The 20,565-nt window shown below is 40.3% G+C and overlaps 1 protein-coding gene across 1 annotated transcript in view; it reads right to left on the reverse strand.

The window, feature by feature from the left end:
- ROR1 (receptor tyrosine kinase like orphan receptor 1) overlaps positions 1–20,565 on the reverse strand; it is a 418,261-nt gene that overhangs the window by 6,836 nt on the left and 390,860 nt on the right. The window contains exon 8 of the mRNA XM_017877197.1: positions 15,190–15,401. Coding sequence (XP_017732686.1) covers positions 15,190–15,401 — 212 coding nt within the window. The remainder of the gene's footprint in view (positions 1–15,189; positions 15,402–20,565) is intronic.

A 20,565-nucleotide genomic window follows, 5' to 3' on the forward strand; every position in this document is an offset into this window, starting at 1 on the left:
TTAGGAAGTAAACTCATGGAATATTAGACTGGTATAATGAGGAGTTAGAAACCCAATACCCTCTCCTCCTTCACTGCTTGAAACAAATCCATAGGCAGTATGGTATAATTCAAACCAAGTGAGCTTTGGACTCCTATAAATTTGGGTTTGCGTCTTGAATCTGCTGCTTTCTATTAATAATAGTTAATACTTACATAGCACTTACTTTGTGCCAGTTACTGTTCTAAGCACTTAGCAAATATTAACTTATTTAACACCATGATCCTGTGGCATAGGTCCTATAATATTAATCACTGACCTTGGGTGAATTTCCTAACTTTTCTGAACCTCTGTTTCCATATCTACGAAATAATGTACTATCTAGCTTGCGCTGTTGCAGTAGAAATTAAATACAACGATGTATGAACGTAATTCCCACCTAATAAGTGCTCTTTAAATCATTCTTATTGTCCTTATTAGGAAAGTCATCCATGAAGTAAAATAATGCAAATGATTTAGATCCATTTAAGCCTTAAGTAGTTCCAGAGTGTTTAAATTTCTTCCTGTTAATCTTTCTCTGTTCTCCTGTAGTTGTTAGTTTAAAAAAAAAAATCCTTTAAAAATGACAGAGAATTTGTTTTGGAGCTTGAGGGTGGGTGAGAAGTTGAGTGGCCTGCAGCTGACTCCTCTGAGATGTGAATGAAGGTGAAGGCAACAAGAATTCATGTAGAAAAGTGGATGGTAGCAGATGGGAAAAGGAAGTAAGCCAGTCAAACTTCTGGAGGTGGGAAAAGAGGAAGAGGTGGACAGGACCTTGGCACCAGCCCTACACATGGCCTTGGGGCTTCGTGGCTAAGACCAGCTGCATTCCCCTCCACTGAGGTAAGCACATTTGTTCTCATATATTTGCCTTTGGAAAAAGAACACTTAATTTTGCCATTTTACAGATGGAGAAAGGGGCTAAAGAAAGTATCAAGAATTTTCAGGAGAGCGAAAAGAGCCACACTTGCAACTCCAAGGCTCTCCGGTTTTGGGCCACAGCATTCTGTTTGAAACCAGAGAAGCCTGCTGGCCAGCAATCCCAGATTGAAGCCGAATGTCTCTAGAGGCTCAGCCTGAGGCCTGCCACCTTGCAGGGCTAGGAGGTTGGCCTTCCGTATGTGGTCACTCTTTGGAATTATAATTGTTCTTTCTCCCTGTTCAGACACATGAAAGAAAGTAGATTTTACCCCGAAGTATATCTTGTCCTAGCTCACCAATATCCAGTGGGCCATATAGCATATAATCCCAAGTCTTCTCCAAGGAGTCATTTACTAGAGCTACTGAAAACTAAATTTGGGGGGTTTGCTTTGCAAAGAGGCATGGAAATCATCTAAAATGGCAGAGTCCACAAAATCTTCCCTTCGAACACCTGTGCAGCTGCCAGCAAAGAAGTGCCCAGAAAAAAAAATGCTCCTAGCTTGGTTTCAGGGGAACAATTTCCACAGTGATTTGCATTTTTAAGGTGCTCAAGTTACCTGGTACAAATGAGTCCTAACTATAGACTCATTTTCAAATTTTACATAAATCCTGAACTAGTTAAAAAATCATAAAAACCCTTAAAGAAGCAGTCAGTAGACTGTACGGTGACGGCAGGAAATTAGCTGTATTGTTGAGGAACAGATGGTTTACATTATACAAACCCTTTAGGCTAAACTTGTTTAGGTCTGGCATATTGTAAATTATATTTTAGTAATGAAAGTGAAATGACCTCTGCTTGACCTCAAGTGGGGTTTGTCTGTTTGAACCAATGTAGTGGAAAACTATGAAAGAAAATGAAGTCATAAAGTTTTGGCAGTTCAATTTTGGCTCATTTCAAGTTAAGGGGTTATAAATCTGTTTAGTTTTTGTTTGACAAGTATTTGTCATACAGGGATGTACAAAATGTAAAGAAGTGTAAAATACACATGAGGCATGGTGCCAAAGTAAACCAAGTACAAAGGAAAACTGGAATGAATAGGGTCCCGGGCTCCTATCTCTTTATCACTCCCTCCATTAGTTGAAGGACAAGATGGCCTCGGTTTATTATATGCTGTAAGGCAATTAAGTACCTTAAAACTGAAACAGGCTTTCAGTTTCAATGTTAACATTTTTATTTCTCAAAGTAAACACACATCGGCCTTTAAAAAATTATATAAAATTATTATATAAAATAAAAGTTGATGCAGAAGTTAATACATTGTTCCAAGATGCTTCTTTCTTTAGGAATTTTTGAAAAGCAACAGTATTAGAGTTTAAATGAGCTCTTTACAGAAGGAAAATGAAGGAGAAACATTTTAGATGCGAGTCATTTAGATGTGAGTCAGATGGGAAAATTGTAGTACTTTCTAAACTGCTGATAAAAGAGACCAGGCTGATACTGGTGGCTTTTTTCACCTTAGTGATGACTACTAAGTGGGGATGTGGGAGAACTTTTAGATCTCTTAACTTTAGATATGAAAGCAATGAATTATGAGTAGAGTTTTTAAAAACTGTAATTACCTTGGTGGCTGTAGACAGATTAAGAGGGCCGACTTAGTGGCTTTATCTCTTTCCATCTTTGGGAAGTTATACCTTAGGTGACAATACATTTGAAATGACTCCTGGTGAAGCAGCCTACTACTAACCTATTTCCTGCTTGCTTTACAGAAGTGATTACCATAGGATATGAGGTGAGGATTTTGTGATGGCCACCAACATTTGTATGCAACACGAAGCCTGCTCTGTCACTTTTTGCCTTGAACATAATGTCATATGATTGCTCTACTTTTGAGTCCAACTTGAAGTAGACACACAGATAAAAAACCGAGCTACATTAGGGTGGAGGGAATTGAGCCCAGGGTGGTTCTCTGGGACAGACAGGGGGCTTTAACAACAGTAGGTGCTGAAACAGGACTCATATTCATAAGTCAGCTCCAAACCCCCCGCTGTGGTCCCTTTCACTCAAGGCCAGTTCATTACCCATGTTCTAATGTCCCAAGACTGACTGCTACCCTTTTTCAAATCTATGCTATTCTTTTGAAGCTGATTCTAGCTGGACACAAGTGTCTACAGAAGAATAGCAGGTTTACATGGCATTTGTGCTTGCCTCATGATATGGTTTGTCGGCGTCTCCAGTCACATCTCATCTTGAATTCCCACATGTTGTGGGAGGGACCTGGGGGGAGGTAATTGAGTCATGGGGGCAGAGCTTTCCCATGCTGTTCTTGTGATAGTGAATAAGTCTCATGAGATCTGATGGTTATATAAGGGGGAGTTTCCCTGCACAAGCTCTCTCTTTGCCTGCTGCCATCCATGTAAGATGTGACTTGGTCCTCCTTGCCTTCCGCCATGATTGTGAGGCCTCCCCAGCTATGTGGAACTATAAGTCCATTAAGTCTCTTTTTCATTCCAGTTTCAGGTGTGTCTTTATCTGCAGTGTGAAAATGGACTAATATAGTAAATTGGTACCAGTAGAGTGGGGCACTGCTGAAAAGACACCTGAAAATGTGGAAGTGACTTTGAAACTGGGTAACAGGCAGAGGTTGGAACAGTTTGGAGGGCTTAGCAGAAGACAGGAAAATGTGAGAAAGTTTGGAACTCCCTGGAGACTTGTTGAATGGCTTTGACCAAATTGCTGACAATATGCACAATGAAATCCAGGCGGAGGTGGTCTCAGATGGAGATGAGGAACTTGTTGAAGCAAAGGTGACTCTTGTTATGTTTTAGCAAAGAGACTGGTGGCATTTTTCCCCGCCCTAGAAATCTGTGGAACTTTGAACTTGAGAGAGATGATTTAGGGTACCTGGTAGAAGAAATTTCTAAGCAGCAAAGCATTCAAGAGGTGATTTGGGTGCTGTTAAAGGCATTCAGTTTTGAAAGGAAAACAGAGCACAAAAGCTTGGAATATTTGCAGCCTGACAATGCGATAGAAAATAAAATCCCATTTTCTGAGGAGAAATTCAAGCTGGCTGCCAAAATTTGCATAAGTAATGAGGAGCCAAATGTTAATTACCAAGACAATGGGGAAAATGTCTCCAGGGCATGTCAGAGGTCTTCACGGCAGCCCCTCCCATCACCCAGAGGTTTAGGAGGAGAAAATCATTTGGTGGACTGGGCCCAGGGTCCTTCTGTTGTTTGCAGTCTAGGTACTTAGTGCCCTGTGTCCCAGCCACTCCAGCTGTGACTAAAAGGGGTCAAGGTACAGCTTGTGCTGTGGCTTCAGAGGGTGGAAATCCCAACGCTTGGCAGCTTCCATGTGGTGTTGAGCCTGCGGGTGCACAGAAGTCAAGAATTGAGGTTTGGGAATCTCAACCTAGATTCCAGAGGATGTATGGAAATACCTGGATGCCCAGGCAGAAGTTTGCTGCAGGGGCGGGGCCCTCATGGAGAACCTCTGCTAAGGCAGTGTAGAAGGGAAATGTGGGGTTGGAGCCCCCATACCAAGTCCCTACTGGGGCACTGCCTAGTGGACCTGTGAGAAGAGGGCCACTGTCCTCCAGACCCCAGAATGGTAGACCCACCAACAGCTTGCACCGTGAGCCTGGAAAAGTCTCAGACACTCAACACCAGCCCATGAAAGCAGCCAGGAGGGGGACTATACCCTGCAAAGCCACAGGGGCAGAGGTGTCTGATGCACTGCTTGCATCAGAGTGACCTGGATGTGAGACATGGAGTCAAAGGAGATCATTTTGGAACTTTGAGATTTGACTGCCATGCTGGATTTTGGAATTGCATGGGGCCTGCAGCCCCTTTGTTTTGGCCAATTTCTCCCATTTGGAATGGCTGTATTTACCCAATGCCTGTACCCCCATTGTATCTGGGAAGTAACTAACTTGCTTTTGATTTTACAGGCTCATAGGCAGAAAGGACTTGCCTTGTCTTGGATGAGACTTCGGACTGTGGACTTTTGAGTTAATGCTGAAATGAGTTGAGACTTTGGGGGACTTTTGGGAGGGCATGATTGGTGTTGAAATATAAGGAAATGAGATTTGAAAGGGAACAGGGGTCGAATGATATGGTTTGGCAGTGTCCCCACCCAAATCTCATCTTGAATTCCCATATGTTGTGGGAGGGACCCAGTGGGAGGTTATTGAATCACGGGGGCAGGTCTTTCCCATGCTGTTCTTGTGATAGTGAGTAAGACTCATGAGATCTGATGGTTATATAAGGGGGAGTTTCCCTGAACAAGCTCTCTCTTTGCCTGGTGCCATCCACATAAAATGTGACTTGGTCCTCCTTGCCTTCCGCCATGATTGTGAGGCCTCCCCAGCCATGTGAAACTGTAAGTCCATTAAACCTCTTTTTCTTTCCATTCTCAGGTATGTCTGCATCAGCAGTGTGAAAACAGACTAATACACCCCATCAGAGGAATAATGAGCAGACCCTGGCCCTACTGAAATTATAGGAGTACTTTTGGTAACAGGAGAGCTATCCCAGGTCCTTTTTCTCTTTGGAAGCACAGTTTTCTCTGAGATCGGTATTCCCTATGGGCTGACTTGCTTCCTGAATCTCAAGTACTGACCAGCATAGTCTACATCAGAGCAGGCATCAGTGCCACTTGGAGGACTTGTTAAAGCACAGAATGCTGGGCTCCACCTCAAGAGTTCCTATGTGGGTCTGAGATTGTCCATTTCTGACAGTTCTCAGTTGATGAGACTCCTGCTGGCTTAGAGGCCTCACTTTGAGAGCCCCCGGAATAAATGGATGTAGTTTTCTGGATCAGTCAATTCCTTAGTGATCTGGGTCCCTTCTCTCTGTATGATGAATGACCACAGTGTGTCTGATATTTCAAGGTTTTGAAATATAAGTCTTTCTTTAGCTTGGACCATATCACCAGTTTCCTTTAGTTTCCATTTAGAGCCAATCATTTAGGATATATTATAATAGCTGGTTGCCTCAGTCAGTCAACTGATACTGTATATGCAATATACTGAAGAGTATACATACAGACTGCTATATGAGGGACCACGAAAGAACCATGAATAGAGAAGACACGGCTCCTGTCCTAGATATCTGTAATCTGAATTTAACAATACCTACCACATATTAAGTATCTGCCATGTGTCAGACACTGAGATCCTAATAATGGCTATGATTTTTTGAATGCTTATATGTTAGGCTGTAAGTACTTTAGACATATTAGCTCCTTTCATCCTCACACTAACCCCATGAGATTGGCAATTATGACTCATACCTGTTTTACAGATGGAAAAACCAAAGAACAGGTCAGTTAAGTGGTCTCACAGCTGGTAGGTGGTCAATTCAGACACCAGAGCCTGCCTTGCTAATGACCACACTACACTCCCTTCTCTGCTCTCTGACATGAAGTGCTTAATGCATCAACCCATTTAATCCTCGTTACAATCCTGTGAGATTCATATTATGACTGCCCCCATTTTATGGATAAAGACATTAAGGCATTCAGTGGTTAAGTAGCTTGCCTAAAGAAGCACAACTATTAAGTGGTGATGCCAAGATTCAAATCCAGGTTATGTCTGACACCAAAGTTGCAGAGCTTTCTGGGAAGAGGAGGCAGTTTCCATCGGATCCTCAAAGGACTCTACATTTTAAAAGTATGAGGACCATTGATGCAAAAGTGAAATGCTTAAGGTATAAGAGCTCTCTGGTTTTTGAGTTAGACCTCACTCTGTTAATGATGCTCAGTTGTCTCTACTAGTTGACTGGGATAGATGAACAAAACCTGTCCATGGCAACCTTCGCCTGAATTGGGCTTGAGAGTCCTGGAGAGTATATAAATGTAAGATTTCTTAGTATCTGGACTTGGCTGTTGATATGGATCTGCTTGACTCCAAAACCTATTTTCCTTTCTTGTGCATTTTACTGGTTCTTAGGTAAACAGTGTTAGAATTATAAAACAATTGACTCTACTCATAAATGGAAATGATTACATTTTAAAAGCTTAGAGGCCACAGCCATTTTGTTTTGGGAGGTTATGGACATTTTCAAAGACTACAGCTGAATTAAGTGCCTTCTGGCTTATGCAATCAAATTCTAGAGGCAGTTTCAACCAATATTTTGCCACAGTTGCTCGGAGTTCTGCTACCCTTCTCTGGAAATGATTTAACTTCAGAAGCATTTCTTTTCTCTGTAACGTAACTTTCTGATAGTTAGCTTGAATGTTTGGTGGTGAGCAGGGTTGATTCTGTGGTGGAGTTACTTTATAATGCCAATGGGAGAGGTTCTGTTCTGCCTGGAAATAGACAGAACAGATGCCAGTAATTTTAATGTCAGCTTGAGCCATCACGTGCTCATAACTTGCTCATAACGTGCTTATATATTTCAGTCAGCCTGAAAATAAAGGCAGTAGAGGGAAATAGAGTAGAGCACTGGGCTCTGCACCTGAGCAGACCTGGGTTCAAGTTTTGGCTCTGTCACTTAATAATTGTGTGACTTTGGGCCAACTCTGAATCTGCCTCAGTTTTCTCACCCTAAAAATCAGACTTAAATTAGTACCTACTTCATAGGATTATTATAAAGATTCTATTGAGATAATGAAGTACTTTAGTCCATTTATGATGCCAATTTATAATATATTCATTTATAGGACTTGTTTTTCCCTGAAGTAGAGTTTCTATAGACATTGGTTTAAGCTGAGGTTATGTACTGGGCAGCCTTCCAGCCCTCGCTATCAGACCTTCTCCACCCTGATGGATTTTATCCAGGGCAGGAGAACGTATGCTAACAGGATGGACACAAGGAATACAAGAACTGTCGAAAGAGCTACCTCTATAATCTTTGCTGGGATTCTCTTGCCTGTGTCCTCACCCCAGTTAATGCTGTGCATTGCTGGATCCTATAGCTTCCTCCCCAACCCACAGTATCCTATGTATGCACAGCATTTGCTTCATTAAAAGATCTGTAGTCAAAACACTGCTCAAAGAAATCAGAGACGACACAAACAAATGAAAAAACATTCCGTGCTCATAGATAGGAAAAATCAATATCATTGATACAATACCATACTGCCCAAAGCAATTTATAGATTAAATGCAACTATCATTGATATTCTTCACAGAACTAGAGAAAACTATTTTAAAATTGATCTGAAACCAAAAAGCCCAAATAGCCAAGGCAATCCTATGAAAAAAGAACAAAGCTTGAGGCATCATACTGCCTGACTTCAAACTATACTACAGGGCTGCAGTAACCAAAAGAGCATGGTACTGGTGGAGAAACAGACACATAGGCCAATGGAACATAATAGAGAACTCAGAAATAAGATTGCACATCTACAGCCACCTGATCTTTGACAAAGCAAGCAATGGGGAAAGGATCCCCTAGTAAAATAAATGGTGCTGGGATAACTGGCTAGCTATATGCAGAAGATTGAAACTGGACCCTTTCCTTACACTATGTACAAAAATTAATTCAAGATGGATTAAAGACCTAAATGTAAAACCCTAGTGGCTCATGCCTGTAATCCCAGCACTTTGGGAGGCCAAGGCAGGTCAACCACTTGAGGTCAGGAGTTTGAGACCAGCCTGGGCAATATGGCAAAACCTCGTCTCTACAAAGAAAAAAATTAGCCAGGAGTGGTGGTGCATGCCTGTAGTCCCAGCTACTCAGGAGGCTGAGGCATGAGAATTGCTTAAATCCAGGAGGCGGAGGTTGCAGTGAGCTGAGATCACACCACTTCACTTCAGCCTGGGTGACAAAGTGAGACTCCATCTCAAAAAAAAAAAAAAAAAAAGAAAGAAAAGTAAAACCTGAAATTATAAAAATCCTGGAAGACAATGTAGGCAATACCATTCAGGATATAGGCACAGGCAAGGATTTCATGATGAAGACACCAAAAGCAATCACAACAAGAGCAAAAATTGACAAATGGGATGTAATTAAAGAATTTCTGTGCAGCAAAAGAAACTATCAACAGAGTAACAGACAACCTACAGAATGGGAGAAAAATTTTGCAAACTATGCATCCAACAAAAGTCTAATATCCAGCATTTCTAAGGAACTTAAAGAAATTTATAAGAAAAAACAACTGCATAAAAAGGACATGAACAGACACTTTTCAAAAGAAGATATATGTGTGGCCAACAAACATATGGAAAAAAGATCAACCTCACTGATTATTAGAGAAATGCAAATCAAAACCACAATGAGATACCATTTCACACCAGTCAGAATGGCCATTATTAAAAGGTCAAAAAACAACAGATGCTGGTGAGGTTGCAGAGCAAAAGGAATGCTTCTACACTGCTGATGGGAGTATAAATTAGTTCAGCCATTGTGGGAGAAATATAAGACCTAAAGACAGAAATACCATCTGACCTAGCAATTTAAATCCTGGGTATATACCCAAAGGAATATAAATCATTCTGTTATAAGGACACATGCACGTGTATGTTCACTGCAGCACTATTCACAACAGCAAAGACATGGAATTAACCTAAATGCCCGTCAATGATAGACTGGAGAAAGAAAATGTGGTACATATAATATACTCCACGGAATACTACATCAACATAAAAAAGAATGAGATCATGTCCTTTGCAGGGACATGAATGGAGCTGGAGACCATTATCCTTACCAAAGTAACACAGGAACAGAAAACCGACTACCGCATGTTCTCACTTTTAAGTGAGAGCTAAATGTTGTTCTCATAGACACACAGAAGGGAAAAACACACCCTGGGGCCTTTCAGAGGGTGGAGCTTGGGAGGAGGAGAGGATCAGGAAAAATAACTAATGAGCACTGGGCTTAATATCTGGGTGATGAAATAATCTTACAACAAAGCCCCATGACACAAGCTTACCTAGGTAGCAAACCTGCACTTGTACCCCTGAACTTAAAATAAAAGTTAAAAAAAAGATTTGTACTCATCCGTTATAACAACAATAATAGTAATTTCTATTAAGTACCTGTGAGGTGGCAGACACTCTATCTCAAAGTGTAAAGAATATCCCTTTAAGTACTATTCTTATCCTTGATTTATGGATGAGAAAATAAAAGGTTCAGAGAAGTTATTTGCTTAAGATCTTGTGACCAGTTGACAGCGGAGCCAAGATTTGTCATCATATTTCCTTATCTCTACACTCTTGCTCTTTGAAGTGTATCAGACTACTTTCCAGAAATAAACTAAGAGAAAAGCGTGGCTGGAAAGGTAACTTAGGCCCCGAAAGTATGGACTTTTGGGTGGCAGGATTTTGGTGGCAAGAATTTTAAACTTGAAATTGGGCCTTCCAGTTTGGGAAATCATTACACTCAAGGGGGAGCTAGAGCAACGCCGGAGGATGAAATCAGCACAAGAGAATGAGAGAGGAAAAGAATGTCCGAGGATGCTCCCATGAAGGGAATTAAAAGAACTAGTGAAGGAAGTGTGGGAAGGAGATAGGAGGAAAGCCAAGGAGAAAAAAAAAAAAATTTCAGGATGGTGGTTAAGAATATCAAAGGCTCCAGAGAAATTAAAGGGGGCGAAGACTTGGCAAAGGTCACTGGATTAAATAACATCACTGGTGATTCCCAAGAGGCCTATGTTAATAGAATGGTGAGCTCAGAAGTGTTGGGAGACAATGGCTTTAAGGAGTGAGTGGAAAAGTTATTGAGGATATTTTAGCATGAAGTGTGGTGATATTTGGTAAGAACAGGGAATTAAAAAGGGTAGCCAGACTCCAGCAGGGCTTTTAGATGGAAGCGTGTTGCTGGCAAAAGGGACAGGACCAGAGAATGTAATCAAATTTCAGTATATTCAGCAACTACTTTGGCTGGAAATGAGAACGGAGAGATGAATTGTCTGGAAGTGAAAAAGCAGAGAAGCTGGCAAGAGATGAGGGTAAATTGAGAAGTAAAACACAGCCATCAGCTTTGGAAAGCTGGGCCAGTCCTGCTTTCTTTCCCCTGCAATGTTCCTTACATCAGCCAGGAGCTACAGGAGTTTGACTCATGGAGGTTGTCCAGGTTTGGCTGCATCTCACACCTCTGGCCTGCCTTAACTCTTCCTCGCCCCTATTCTCAGACTCCTCCATCTTTTTTTTTTTCTTTTTTTGACATGAGTCTCACTCTGTTGCCTAGGCTGGAGTGCAGTGGCATGATCTCAGCTCACTGCAGCCTCAACTTCCCAGGCTCAAGTAATTCTCCCACCTGAGCCTCCCGAGTAGCTCCATGTACAGGGGTGCACCATTATGCCTAGCTAATTGTGCGTGTGTGTGTGTGTGTGTGTGCATTTGTAGAGATGAGATTTCCCCATGTTGTCCAGGCTGGTCTTGAACTCCTGGGCTCAAGCAATCTGTCCACCTTGGTCTCCTCAAATGCTGAGATTACAGGTGTGAGCAACCATGCCCACCACTCCCCCACCATACTCCTCCATCTTTTAACCTCTCTGCCTGCCTAATCTCCATGTAGGTGAGAAGCCAGGAGGCCTGGGCTGAATGGGGCCCATCCTGTTCTTGAAGGGGAGACTCTGCCCCCTCCCTGTTCCCACAGTAGCACATACCACAGCTTCTCTCCCTTACCCAAGCAAGCTTACAGAATGCTGTTTTCCAGAGTCATACCTGGCAGAGGATGTAGGGGCCAGGGAAGGAGAAGCAAAGGAAAAGAAACAGAGAAGGGAATTTAGAGTTTCCAGGCTCCTCTGAGAAGGTTCAATTTCTGCAGTACTAAAAGAAGAAAAAGCAACCTCACTCAGATTGTAAAATTTGTAATGCAATATAGAACAATCCTGCTTAGTTTAGGCATCACTACAGTACTCATTAGAGGATTGAATGGCTTCAAATCTTTGGCTAAACAAAATAACAGGAAAATAAACAGTCTTCTCCTTGAGCTCAGTCTACTTCTTCCTCTGAACAGCTGAGAAAATTGAACTGCAAAATGCTATATGGCTTCTCAGAGTCACAGAGCAGCTGGCGGGGGATCCAGGGCATCTCCATCTTCCTGACTCTTCGGCGTTAAGGTGCCTCTCTGGTCCACTGGCTTCCTTTGCCCACAGATCAGAAGGAAACTCATGGCTCATCAAAAGCTTTTACTTCCAACTGCATCATCCTACCTCTCTGGGGGCCCAAGCCGGGCCTCGTCAGCCAGTCTGTTGGCAGGCCTCTATTGTCCTCTCTCAAGGGTACCGGCTTCTAATCTCCCACAGGAGCACACTCAGGAGAATCTTAGCAGCTCAGCAAGTGAAGAGAGATGGAAGCAGAGAGTTTGAACCCTGAAGGGTATATTCATTTGGATAAATAAGAACCCTAGAGTCTCTGACTTTTGAATTGGCCAATGGGAAAAGAGAATAAGGCTAGGGAAGACTGGCTTCTATCCTTCATTCCTTTTTCATCCTCGCCTCCAAATATTCTTTTGCTTGTGCTCTGGTGGAGTGTTTGTTTTCAGGACTTTTTTTTCTTTCTTTCTTATGTGTGTCCTTTCCTTTCAGATTTTATAGGTACATGTAATATTTATGTGTCAGTGACCTTCCAAAGCAGTTTTAGAGATTTTCTGTTTACATTTAGGAATTTTCTTTAAGGTCTACAAAGTCCTTTGTGCTTTTTCCAGGAAAGGCACTCAGTAAGAACCAAAACAAACAATTGAATAACTCAAATGTGATCGGAGCCAAGTCCCTTAGAAGGGTCAGAAAAAAAAGTTAGCATTTGTTTTTGTTGTTTCCTTTCCCCTCCCCAACCCATTCAAATATTTAAGCTGTTTCTACTTCTCTGGTTCAGGAGTGTTTGTGAACAGTTGAAGGCTAAGCTCTAAGCCTCATATTGGACAAATCTTGACACTGGGAGATTTAGCAAGGCACACCTCAGAAATGATCCAGAAACTATGAAAACAATGTTTACTTCACCTAGTCTCTGGGAAAACTCATGCCACTATATTTTACATTTGTGTCTTTGACTATGAAGGATGGGGAACTATTATTGCTCTAGGCAAATTGTACATGTCCCTGGCAGGGCTAGGGCTACATCATTCAGTGACTGCCATGCAGGCCCCTTAAAGATTTGTCAGAAGCCAGGAGAATGCCTGTGGTTACTCTGCAGCACAAACTGACCAAATGGGATCACAGTCAGTTGCTTTCCTAACCCTCCCTCCTCCTTGCCCACTTGATCTGTTCTGTGAAAAAGTTATCACAGATTCTGCAAGAGCAAGGGCCGGCTCTATTTAGAAAAGGTGAAAAATCCTGTATTCACATTTTATTGCCTCTAATAACTAGCTCTTGGACCTTGCTCAACTTACTTAGTCTGTTTGTGTCTCAACTACCCTGGTTGTACAATAGTAATAATAATACCTGCCTTATATAATAGCTGTGAGGATTAATTGTGATAATGGATGTAAAAGCTCCTGGTATTGTTTTTGACAGTTTGTATTCATCGATGTATATATTAGCTTTTTTTCTATTTATGCCACAAAGCTTTCTGGGATCTCTGTTGGACACCATATGATATAAAACAAAGCTCCACTAAAAATAGAATTAAATTGCAGATCAAGGCTAACCCACAAAATTGATAATTTCTAAAAATGAAAATGATTCTTCCATGGTTCCTGCCCTGGCAATGAGGAATACATCTTTCCAGGATGGTGGCTACTGCACCAAACTGCTGTCTGCTGTAACCAAACTGATCTAGGTCTTTCCCCCACCCAGAGTTCTGGTGTTTCTAAGACTTCTCAACATTTACCAACAGAAATGAAAGGGAAAGAGTCTCCTGGAACAATTACTCTTGCACTAGAAGCTTGAAGTCATGCGTTAGGTAAAAGTATCTGCCAGGTCAACTAGGTGAATGTGCAGCAATATTAACCCCTGTCCATTTGCTTTCACTACTTTTATATTAGCACTAAGTAGTAAGGATTAAATGTGATATTATATAAAATGCTATAAAAAATGTAAATCAGTTAGCCAGAAACTGGGATGTCAAAAGAGTTGAATCCCCACCTCTGCCCATCCTCCGGGCTACTGTGTGAACTCTATGGTCTTCAGGATCTTTAGATTTTTTTTTTTTTATGATAAAAATTCACACTCAGCAAGAGAACAGTGGTTTTGCTGAATACAGAATATATACACTGAATATTTATCATGTAAGGAATTCCAAATCCTATTAATAAATATTACTTTATAATAGCAAAAATATTTTCAAGACTTTTAAATAAAAAAAATCTGAACAGTAAAGCAAAAAAAAAAAAATGAGGGCTCTGTGTCAGCCCAATTATGCTACTCCATTTATTAGATAAGAGGATTAGTTAATTTGAGTGTGAAGACTTTTTTTTTCCTAAAATTGTATTAAAAGTGATGCTTCTCCTCTTTATGAGGGTCAAAAGAATAATACGGTTACTAGTCCACAGGGAAGATAAATATTTGTTGAATGGATGAATGAATGTTCTTATGGAATTGGAATAATTAGAAAAAAACCAGGCTTTTAGATGCAAGAGTCTTAAATTATTTAAATGAAATATTTTTGCTGAGAGGCCTGGGGTTATGGTGCTGGCTTTCCTGAAAGAAAGACTCTGTTGTGTTTTAGTTCCAAGATGCAGTACAGGGGCTCCCTTTAAGGTAAGGGCCAGTGACCCTGGCTTCCTTGCCAGGACCTTGAGCAACTCAAATGTTGAAAGATGTGGATGAAAAACAAAAGGGAAGGGGTTGATTTAGCTCAAAGTGGAGAAGGCTAAAGTTAGTTGTCATAAAACAGCATTCAAAGACTATTGGAAGGACAACATTTCTCTTAAAATACACTTAAGCCAAAGAAAAAGGGATGTAAGGCATACAAAGGATTTGTTTTTAATTGTGGTAAAAAACACAACAAAATTTACTATCTTAATAATTTTAAGTATATAGTACAGTGGTTTTAACTATTTGCACATTATGCAACAAAAGGATTTCTTGACAGTGAAGTTTGTGAACAATGATGGATTTTGTTCTCTCTTGCAATTTGGATGGAAAAGTACGAAATTTCCTCTTTGAAATTTTGAAAAATTGCTCACATTCTGAGTCCTGACGGGCTGGCCAGGATGATTTCTTGGGGATCACCTCTAGCCCAACAACTCTATGGCAAGGCAGTGATATAGCTGGCCCAACACTGAAGTAGACATACTGATGAAAGCGTCTTGGGAAAAGATAGAGGTAGGTAGTTCATCTTTGCATTTGGTTTAAATGAACCTTAGCACTTACAAAACTCTGATTCCATATCATTTGATTTCTAAGCTTGGGAGGGTTATAACATGTTGTTTTAACTTGAAACCCATGGAACAAATGCAGCTCTGTACTGCTAACATTACCTTGGGTTTATATGCATTCAGCATTGACATCTCTACATTTTGACCTCTGACGTGTTTTGGTTGCCTCTGGACTGGTGGTGATGATGACTTCTGGTTATTGCGACAGACGCAAATGAAGAAGAAGAGTAAAGCAATGGCCAGGGGAATGGCAACACTTGGCACGAGTATGTACAAGATTTCCATTTTATTCTTCTCCTTGGAATCCTTTGAATCTGGGTACAGAAATGAAAAAGAGCCAAAGTTATACTCTTTAAAGTAACATGTATAATATTACATTGCATAGTTTAAAATGAACCACCTCTTCTATTCTTCTATACACACAAATCCACTGTGAGAAAAAAGGAATCCATTGCTTATTACCATTTGTTTCCATCAGACCTTCAACATAATTTATTGAAGTTTAAAAGTTTAAAGTTCAAATGTTTAAAAACTGCAGAGGGACATTATGAAGACTTTGTATGTGTGTGGGTGCCCCTCTGATGTTGCCTTTCTTTAGTGGCAGACCCGCATTTCTCTAACACCTTAAAAGTTAAACGCCATGTGAATGGACTGTATACATCCAAGAGCCTTAATGTGGACCACAGGACTCTTCTTCCATTGGCTGCCAGCCCAGATCAGCCCCCACAAGATGGTGTTCTAGAAATCATGACCTTGTCTTGGCTGGTTTGGACTTATGGGGCCAATCCTGCATCTTCCAGAATCAACATTACTAAGGACTCCTAGTCTCAGTGTCCAAAAAGCCACTGGCCTGAGAATATGGGGGCCTGAAGTCAGGGTCAGTTTGATCTTTGATCAGCTGTGTGACCTTAAACAAAACATTCATGTCTCTGGGCCTCATTTTTTACCTCTGCAAAAGTGAAGTGTCTGTTTTGGTTGGTGTCTATAATTCCTTCCAGCATGGCAGCACTGTATAACCTGACACTTTATTGAAACCCCAGAATTCTTAAATGGTTTCATATGAGCCCAATAATTATGAGTGCTAACACTTTGAAGTATATTTTTGAAATCTTATATCCCATTGCTTGGAAAAGAATATAATATGTGTAGAACATGAGACATACTTTTCTTTTTATCAGTTTGAGCCTGATCATTGAAACCAAATACTTAGGCATATATTGTCGTTAATGAATTATGTGACTGGTAAAACAAACACAGAATTATGGGATAGTAATTAGAGGGGTTACATAATGCCATGCCCTGATAACCAAGATCAGCTATCTTTAAGAAAACTCAAAATGTGACAACTCAAATTGACACAAAATTCAGAGATTATTATTTACCTTACAAAAGAATTAACCATGCATTCATTCAATTATCCTTCCACTCATTCAGTAAGTCAATAAACAAAAGCTACCCCATGCCAGGCACTATTGTAGGTACTAGGAATACAAAATTAAGTATGACATGTCCTCTGCCCTTAAGGAGCTCATTGTCTGGTAAGAAAAATAGAAGAAAGATAATTACATGTCCTGAAAACGCTAAACTGGAAGTATAAAAAGAGTGATGAAAAGACCCAAAAAGTTCCTTTAAATGATGAGTTACCCTAGTACATGTAAATGAGAATAAACTATATGTAGTTTTTACTTGTACACACCTTATTTGGGAACTGTTTGGCAGGTGAGATATGGCATATCAGTTATTCGAAAGGAATACCAAAACCTGGTGTTGGGACTGTGCCCTGTGAGTTAGCCCTCAAAAAAGACTTGAGAAGGGTTCAATCTGGTTACAGAGTAGAATAAAAATAGTAAGAATTTTAGACTGGGTACAGTGGGTCATGCCTGTAATTCCAGCACTTTGGGAGGCCGAGGCAGGCAGATTGCTTGAGCCTAGGAATTGGAGACCAGCCTAGGCACCATGGAGAAACCCCACCTCTACAAAAAATTTCAAAAATTAGCCAGGCATGGTGATGCGTGTCTGTAGTCCTGGCTACGTGAGAGGCTGAGGCGGAAGGATTACCTGAGCCCAGAAGGTTGAGGCTGCAGTGAGCTGTGATTGCGCCACTGTACTCCAGCCTGAGTGACAGAGTGAGACCGTCTCAAAAAACAAACAAACAAAAAAAAAAAACACCCAATTTTAATATTTATCAAATATTTTCACCTGGTGCAAAATCATGTTAGCTATTATTACTATGGACCAGGTGCTTTTCATAAACTCATTTTATGTCATAGTCAACTCTATAAAGTAGATGACATCCTTATCCTCAGTTTTACATGTGAAGATGCTGGAAGACAGAGTGGTTAAGTAAGTTAGTTGCCCAAGGACATGCAGCTAGTAAGTCAAAAGCTGGGATTCCATCGTAGGTCTTGCTTTTTGCCCACCATTCTAGCTACTACACTTCACTGCCAATAATTGGAGAATTTTGCCCCTATTTTCTCGTAGTAGGGTTCCTCTTGTTTCATGGAGGTAGGAAGGATGAGGGTGATCTGAAAGGAAGGGAATAACACTGAAGCTTTGCCAAATGTGATGCTTTTGAAATCCTTTTTTTTTTTTTTTTTTTTTTGAGACGGAGTCTTGCTCTGTCCCCAGGCTGGAGTGCAATGGCACGATCTTGGCTCACTGCAACCTCTGCCTCCCGGGTTCAAGCAATTTACCTGCCTTTCACCTGCCTCAGCCCCCTGAGTAGCTGGGACTACAGGTACACACCACCATGCCCAGTTAATTTTTGTATTTTAGTAGAGACGGGGTTTCACCATGTTGGCCAGGATGGTCTTGATCTCTTGACCTCGTGATCTGCCTGCCTCAGCCTCCCAAAGTGCTGGGATTACAGACAATCCCTGCTTTATACACTGTTACAGGTAAATATGTGACCCAGGCATCACTGGAGGCCGTTCTAGTCAGTGCTAGGTGCACCAGTAATGATTGTGTCTACATGCCTATAGATAGAAAGGAATCACTTGAGTAGAAGACTGTCTGCCACAGGGTACGGAGACAGAAACCTCCGAATAATGCCTTTTTCATGATCTACGTGACCTTCAGTAGGCCCTTAACCACTCCAAGCAAACTCATCTGTAAAATGGGAGTAATACCTACTTCACAGAATTGCTGTAGGCAACAAATCTATTCTAGTACCAGTTACCACTCAATGTTTACCCTTCACCCTTAGACTAGAGGGGGATTCACAGATAAAAGTTTTGTGCTGGAAGTCTTGGGCTAAATAATCTTAAACAAGAAACAACCTCTCTGATCTCCATTTCCTCATTTATTCAATGGAATGAATAAGATTGGTAGTCAGGAATAACCGTATCTGCTCTACCAATCTTATTTGGTTCACGTGAGAATCAAATGAGATAATGTTCATGAAAGAACCTTGGATCATTGAAAATTGCCATAAATTGTTGGATGTTATGGCTATTATTAACATTATAAACCATTTTCAAATTTCTCAGTACCCTAAGGGGGTAAAGTCTCCGTTGTTATTCTTGGTTTCTCAGTGAAATCATTTTGAGGGTAATGATTGCAAAAGCAATGAGGCTAATTTAGTACTAATGCAATGCTAGTCATTTTTCCAGGCCAGATTTTTAGCAACAAGAGAAAGTAGGGCCTCACCTGTCTGGCAAATAAAGGAGTCTATTCTGTTTTCATGCCCTATCAGATTATTCACGGAAGGTCTTCTATTGTAAACGAGGGCCTGGGACAAATCCCCCTGTAGGTCTGCAGGAGAACAAACTTCAAGAAGCTGAATCCATTAAACAGTCAAGCTTGGCTCCTTCTGATTACACTGAGGATATGCTAACAAGCACCAGGAGCCAAATGTCTTTATGCCAAGTGAAATAATTAAGGAGAACAATACATGGTCATGTTGGAAGTGACAGAAACACATTTAGGCCCATTCTAAGTCTTCCATACAAAGTGCTTCTTTCCCTACGCAGCTCTCTGCATTTGGCCAGAAGGGGATTCAGTCTCTGCTGGCTCTGAAAACCTTATATAAAAATATTCCACAGAACAATGATCCTTCAAAATGAAAAATTAGAAAACTAATATCTGCCTAGGTCCTTTTTGATGTCCTAGCATTTGTATTCCTCATTTTAACCTGGCAGGCATGTTGGTGTTATCTTGATTTTATACATAGAGAAATTAAGACTGAGAAAGGAAAAATAACTTGTCAAAGCTACAAAGTAGCAGAGTCTGGGTTGGAATGCAAGCCTGTCTACCTTCAGTGCTTCTAGTAAATTATATTACTAATCAAAATTACCCCCAAACCATTATACGTAATTGTTTTTCATTATTCTCCTTAAGAGTCCAAAGTTTTCTTTCAATGAAGACTAATATCTGGTGGGAATCATACTATTTTAAGAAAATCACTTTGGAACAATGGACATTATTCTTACTAGTCATTTTAAAGGGTAAGGACACCTCCAATGCATTGCAGAGAAAATTGACTGAAAGTTAGAATGTTGAAGATTTTTAATACTTCGGAATAACTGCTTAAAAGTTAAATGCACATATTAGTTACATCAAGTTAAATACTTGAGATTTTTTGAAACCAACGACTTAGGGTAGATCACATGATTAATTTCCTTTTAAAATCGACAATTTGGTATCACAGTTCACATCTGACATTCCTATTTTATTTTTACAATGATATTCAATACTTTGATTAGTAATTAAATATAATGGAGAAAATACTCCTTTCTTATCCTGAAGCTTAAAGCAAAGTAATCATGATTTCTTATTAAAGAAGTACTTTTAATAAAGTGAAACATCATCTGGGATATTACTTTAAATTAAAATAAGAAAAGGCTCTGGTTTTAAATATGGCAAAAGTGGGAAGAAATCTTACAGGACCTTAGAATTCAAGGGAAATTAAACAAGTTTAAAATACAACCTTGACTGAAAAAAATTTAAAAACATAGACAACAAACAGGAATCACTACCGATTTATTATTTGAAAACTATAAAATAAGCAGGTTGGTAGCAGATAGGGGCCTGCACCAGTGATTTAGGCATATGCCTGGAAGCTGAGAGAGAGAGGTAATTAGGCCTTCAGTTGGCAGGTTGGGCCCAGGCATTCACTCTCTTGACTTGATGATGGAAATACTAAGTAGATGATCTATTGCCTTATGTATTCTCAAATGAATTCTTAAAGAAAAAAAAAAAGCTGAATAGGCCATATACATTGATTAAAATTTTCCCCTGCAGAAAAGGTTTTAACTACAATAAGTTAGGGAGAGTAACTCATTTGTGAGCATTTGGGAAAAATCTTAGTAACTGGTATCCACACAAGTTCACTAAAATTTCTATAAACTCTCAGGGCCTCAGTTTCCTCCTCTATAAAAGAATTGGGGGGGCTAATCTTTTTTAATAATTAAAAGATGTTTAATTGTAAAAAACCCCATAAAATTTACCATCTTAACCATTTTTAATTTTACATTTCAG

Source organism: Rhinopithecus bieti, unplaced genomic scaffold (genome assembly GCF_001698545.2).
Source record: "Rhinopithecus bieti isolate Rb0 unplaced genomic scaffold, ASM169854v2 scaffold_6380, whole genome shotgun sequence".
NCBI lineage: Eukaryota > Metazoa > Chordata > Mammalia > Primates > Cercopithecidae > Rhinopithecus > Rhinopithecus bieti.